This window comes from Pinus tabuliformis, chromosome 4_2 (assembly GCF_031772625.1).
Source record: "Pinus tabuliformis cultivar Carrire ecotype Pingquan chromosome 4_2, CPIR1, whole genome shotgun sequence".
Lineage (NCBI taxonomy): Eukaryota > Viridiplantae > Streptophyta > Pinopsida > Pinales > Pinaceae > Pinus > Pinus tabuliformis.
The window spans coordinates 1,096,313,399-1,096,319,398 of NC_142304.1; the positions used below are offsets into that span (position 1 = coordinate 1,096,313,399).

General features: G+C 39.7%; 1 protein-coding gene across 1 annotated transcript in view; it reads left to right on the top strand.

Moving 5' to 3' along the window:
• The window catches only part of LOC149173482 (zinc finger CCCH domain-containing protein 17-like), an 80,976-nt gene extending 75,213 nt beyond the window's left edge, over positions 1-5,763 (top strand). Inside the window, exon 4 of the mRNA XM_089426715.1 lies at positions 4,687-5,763. Coding sequence (XP_089282841.1) covers positions 4,687-5,763 — 1,077 coding nt within the window. The remainder of the gene's footprint in view (positions 1-4,686) is intronic.
• Positions 5,764-6,000: the final 237 nt, after the last annotated feature.

Below are 6,000 nucleotides of genomic sequence, written 5' to 3' on the forward strand. Positions count from 1 at the left end.
ACACTGGATCGTGCTTATCTAACACTTGTTGAATATCTACCTTGTATTGCAGTTTATTATTGTCGGGGGTCTCTTTGGTCATAATCTTACATTCTGTTGTGTATGTTATATTCCCATGCCTAAAAAAAGATTCCATCCTTCTGGTTGAAACGACCTATGTCCCACCATTTGACATGCCTCTTAGTATGACCTTACTGCCATTTAGTGCTTTAAATTCCATTTCCAGCGCTTGGTAGTCCATCGTATGTTTTCCCAGTGAATATAACCATTGAACTCCTAGTACCATGTTGAGGTCTGTAATATCTATTACATAGGAAACACTAGTAAAATTATAGTTACCAAGAGTTACACTAAAACTTGGGATCATTCGTGTGAAATCCAAGTTGTACCCGTCTCGAACTATCACATCCAAGCCCTCAAATTATTCAGTGGAAAGTCCCTTTTTAGTTACTAGTGTTGCATCAATTAGAGTCGTGATGTGTTGTCCCTTGACGACTCCCCTAACCTTGAAGGTGTAATACTTTGGTGTGCCTAAAAGAGTTGCAATCTTGACCTATGGTCACATCTTCTTTTCTTTGTTGGGCCTTCCTTCTTGAGGCGGTTCTTCTATGGAGTTGCCAATATTTTCTTCTTCCTTTGCTTCCTTCTATAGTGGCTCTTCTTCAGTACTTGGAGTTACCTCTTCATCTTCTTCGTCATCAGAGAGCACTTCGATGTAGTGGATCTTTCCCTTTCATAAACAGTGATGACGAGGTTCCCATGGTTCCCTGCAAGTAAAACATAGTTTTTTCCTCCTCAGTTCACTTTGAGTTTCCTCATCTAGTCTATCTATTTTAGATCCATCACGTTGGAAAGGCTTCTTCTCCTTATCTTTGGAGGGATGAAAGGCTTGGACGGAGCCTTCACTTTAGCAGCGGCATTTTCCAAGTCTCGAGTATTCTTGATGGATCCCTGAAGAGTCGTGGGATTGAATGCTTTGACCCATCCTTGTAGGGGCTCACATAATGCTTTTGTAAAAAGCATAACTAATCTCTCTTTAGATATATTTGTTACCATAACAGTGGTGCGTTCAAATTCTGCAATAAGCTCCTCATTTGACCTTATTTGCTTAAGTAGTGCCAATTCTCTAAAGTGAATCTCTGGGTTCTTCCGGTCGAATCTTTCTATCAATGTTTGTGTAAAATCTTCATAAGAAGTGATGTTAGCATGTCCTAGAGTTACTAGACCATGATACTACCATCCATGTGTTTCCCCTTCTAAATGTAATGTGGCAAATTGGATCATGTATGCTTGTGGCATAGGGTTCAGCCTGAAGTAGGCGTCCAATTTTTGAACCCAAGATCTTTCTTTACATTAGATAATCCATCAAATGAGGGAAGAGAAAATTTACCCACCTTGTGTATTAGGTCAGAATTAGGTTGTCCCATGGGTCTGTTCCTGAGTCTGAAATTACTGTATTAATTGAAGGTCATAATAGCTTGTGTTTTTTCTTCTAGTGTTGCATATTCTTGAAAATAACCATCCAACAGTTTGTTTGGTTCAACATCTTCTTGGTTTGTCGTGGCTTGATTATTCGTGAATTGAAGAAACAATGGTCAATGACTCCTCTTGTTGGTTTCCCTGGTGTTAGGAGGATCGGGGTTATGATTTCCATTTCCTTCCATGTGAGTTCTGTTGTTGTAGACAACATTTTCATTACCGATGAGATGAGTCATCAACTGAGCAAGTTGTTGCTGACCTTGGGCCAAGGTGTGCATTATATGTTGTCCTTGCTACTACCCACGTAATATTAAATTTGAGATTTTTGTTTGTCCATGTATTTACTATTAATACATGTAAGAGATCCTTGGTGTTTAGGTCTCCTCGTTCCTCCTTGCCCTCCATAATTTTCTTACCCTTATTCTTTTTTACTATAATGTTACTTGTATCTTCTGAAAACATGCACCAAACTCACATGCTAGAAGGATTTCAGTGTTCTAATACCACTGTAATGGGAATTGTAAAAAACAATAAGGTTTTCAAAGCTTTTTTCGCAATGATTCTATGAACTTAATAAAATTCCTTTTAATGATGCCACAAAATGTGCAACTCTCAAAATTCCTTTTAACGATGCCACAAAATGGGCAACAAAACAATCAATACTTAAAAATCCACTTTTCAATTTACAATAGGAAAGTCGTGTATTGTCCCTACATAACTCCGCATAATATAGTTCAAAGGAAAAATATAAGCTAACAAAAAATTTTGGACACGACTTCGGACTCTTAAACTTTGTGTTTGGCTTAGCCACGTACTCGGCCTCTGAAACCACCATATGCTCTATATGCTGACAGATCCGCCACTACAGTTGCAATCATCTCGGCCTTATGCTATTATCAAACTCGAACCATCATTTTCTATTCTCAACAGATTCATGGATAATACCATTGTTGTGAAATTTCCGCGCTTCCTCAACAGAAACTAGTTCGAGCGGTCAATGTGGCCCACTGATCCCGATCACCAAATTTTTCTCCTTCAGAATGTTCGAATCATTAACTGAAGCACCATCAGACGCTGGTTCGTTACTGGATTTTGGGATGTTTTACCACCGCAGATAATGACTATAGGTCTGTAAAAAAAATAACCTTCGTTGTATCAACACAATGGTCGCTGCACGACTCGTCACAGAGTTTTTCCAGATGCCAAAAATGAAATATCGTTACAGGAAGTTTAGGTTCACATGGTCTTGATTTGTATGCAGACATTCTCTAGGAGATGATTACTTTAGCCAAACATAAAGAAACTATTCGTTAGCAAAAATTGGCCACAGAAAGTGATGGGATCAGAGGACTGCAGAGGAGCACAGACAGAATAGGAGACTTCACAAATTCAGAGACAAGACAAACTGATCATAAAAATTAGAATAAATCATAAGCTTTTCATTATTATAGGGCCTTGTCTTGGCTTGCATTGCTCATACAAAGGCAAATACAAATTTATAGATGGAGGATCTAGAATTTTCTGTATGTGACTCAGATGACTGCACAGTGAAATATAGAAATTCAATGAGCGGTGTTGCAAGTTCAGCGGAAGATGGTTGTCAATTGTGGCTTTCGGCGTAGGCAATGTCAGTGTCCGCGTCGGCTTCTTTTGACTTCACATTTAACATTCTCCCACTTGAAGCCAAATGAAGAATCATGAATCAAGTCACACCGAGTCCTACCATGCCTCTACATAACTCTGTTTATTTCTTGGTAGAATCTTAGTGAGCATATCAACAGGGTCTTTATCTGTATGGATTTGTTCCAAGGATAATTGTCCTTCCTCCAACACATGCCGGATCCAATGGTACCTTAAGTCATTTTTCTTGGTTTTTGAGTGAAATGTTGGGTTTTTCGCCAAGTGAATGACACTCTAACACATACTTGTCTTGCTTTATTTCTATCTCTCCTAGGAATCACTGCATCCACAACATCTCTTTACAAGTCTTTGTTGTAGCTATGTACTTTGCCTCTGTCATAGAGAGAGATACTATTCTTTGTAGCCTTGACACCCAAGATACTACTGCCCCTGCAAATATATACAAATAACATGTAGTGAACTTTTTGGTGTCCATATCTCCAGTCATATATGCATCTGTAAATCCTTCAAGTGCAGTCTCATTATGACCAAAACATAAACAATAATGACTAGTATTCTTGAGATACCTTCAAATCCATTTTACTATTTGACAATGTTTTTTTTTGGATTGGCAAGAAGCTTGCTCACTATTCCTACTGAATATGAAATGTTTGCTCGTGTACATACCATGGCATACATCAAGCTGCCAACTGTTGAAACATAAGGAATCTTGCTCATCTCTTCCTTCTCCTTGTCATCACTAGGACATAACTCAGTACTTAACTTGAAGTGGGTTGCAAGGGGTGTACCAACTGGCTTGGCATCCTTCATATTAAACCTATGAAGCACTTTCTTGATATATTTTTCTTGTGACAACTGTTATCACTGAAAATGCTATTGTCAAAATTTTTCTAGATTAGCTTAAAGATTGGGTGTTTTCGCAGCGCCTGAATTATTTTAGCAGTTTCGCAGCGCTGCCTGTTTGCGTGGTTTCGTAGCGTGCTACGAAATTGGGAATTGGTTCGAGTTCTAAGTGAAGGTCCAAATCCTAGCATGCCTATTGTATAGAGTTTTGTTTCCCTCCAGGAATGTTGATGAGAGCAGTGACAGTGTGTCCAAGGAGGCACCCTATGATGATGCAGCTATTGTGGGATTGGCATCAAGTACATTAATGGAGTTATCTCTGAATTCTGGCTCATGGGTGATTTATCTCCTACAAAGAAGAATCCCTCCCCTGGTTACTCTGGTGACATTGAAGTGCAATCAGAAGATCAGTCAAAGCCAGTGGAGGGGATTGATGCAAATTTACATTTACTATCAAAATTTCATCTAAGATTTTAATTGATACAACTGGAGATAGTGCGCCATTTAAGGAATGGTTAGACATATTTCTGGATGACACTAGTTCAAACTTTTAAAGTGTGTTAGCTGAGGAGGACACAATTCACACACAGGTTGATGCTATGCCAGACACTCCAAGGATGCAATGTGAATCTGTTTTTCTTTATATGATAGTTTTGTCTTTATGTGGCTCGAACTGATATTTGAAGTGGACTATTGATTTCTTTGTGCACCTGTAACAAAAAGGATAAAGCATGCCGTTATTGGCTTGCAGGCAATTGCAAGTATGCAAAAGACGACTGCAGATATCTGCACTCCCATTTTATTGGAGGTTCCGATGTCACTTTCATGACTAAGCTGGTTGGCCACGATAACAAGCCTATTCGAGGAATTGCTTTTCTTTCGCATTTAGGCTCTGCCAAACTCTATTCTATTGGCCGACATAATAAGCTTATAGCCTGGGACTGCCATACAGGACAGGGAACAAATATCCCCTTAGGCGACGACAGTGGAGTTGGATGCCTTCTAAGTGAAGGTCCGTGGCTTTTTGTCGGCCTTCGTAATGCTGTCAAGGCTTTGAATACCGTCAACTTGACAGAGCTATTATTAGACAGCCCTAATGGACAAGTGCATGCTCTGGCGATCGCTGATCAAATGATTTTGGCTGGAACACATGATGGCACCATTTTAGCATGGAAGTTTAATCCTACAACCAATACATTTGACCCTGCAACTTCCCTCACAGGGCATATGTTGCCTGTTGTCTCATTAGTCTCACAGAAAGACAAACTCTACTCTGCCTCTATGGACCACACAATAAAAGTTTGGGACCTGGAAACTTTTCAATGTATCCAAACCTTGAGAAATCACACATCAGTTGTAATGTCTCTTCTTTGTTGGGACCAATTTCTCTTGTCGTGTTCTTTGGATGGCACAGTGAAGGTTTGGGCTGCTACATCAACTATAGCTCTTGAAGAGATTTACACTCGTATTGAAGAACATGGTGTTCTTGCGCTGTGCATGATGAATGATGAACAAGCCAAACCTATTTTGCTTTGTTCATGCAATGATAAGAGTGTGCGCCTTTATGACTTGCCATCGTTTCATGAACGAGGTAGAGTATTCTCAAGAAATGAAGTGCGAGCACTTCAGATTGGACCTGGTGGATTATTTTTCACTGGTGATGGAATGGAGCATATCATGGTACCGGTGAATGAGGGAGGTCGAGAGCACCATAAGACGGTTATTGAAGTTGGAGCCCGAATCAAATCCAGTTTGGCATTATTGTCGATATTCAGAAATACAGAATTCGTGGTCTCTTAGAAGGCGGCGCATTTGATCATGAGGTGCTGTTGGATGCTCTATATTGCCATGGGGAATGCGCATTAACTGTTTGACAATTTCAGTCTTAGAATTTTCTTTATCGAAATGTAGTGATTAACCGCCAAATGTCAAGTGGCTTTTATGAGGGTTTGATTGCCACAAGGTCGCCACTATTATTGACACCCGGATTGAGATGTGGCGCTTCAGATGGCCATATACATTAGCAAAATCACCAGA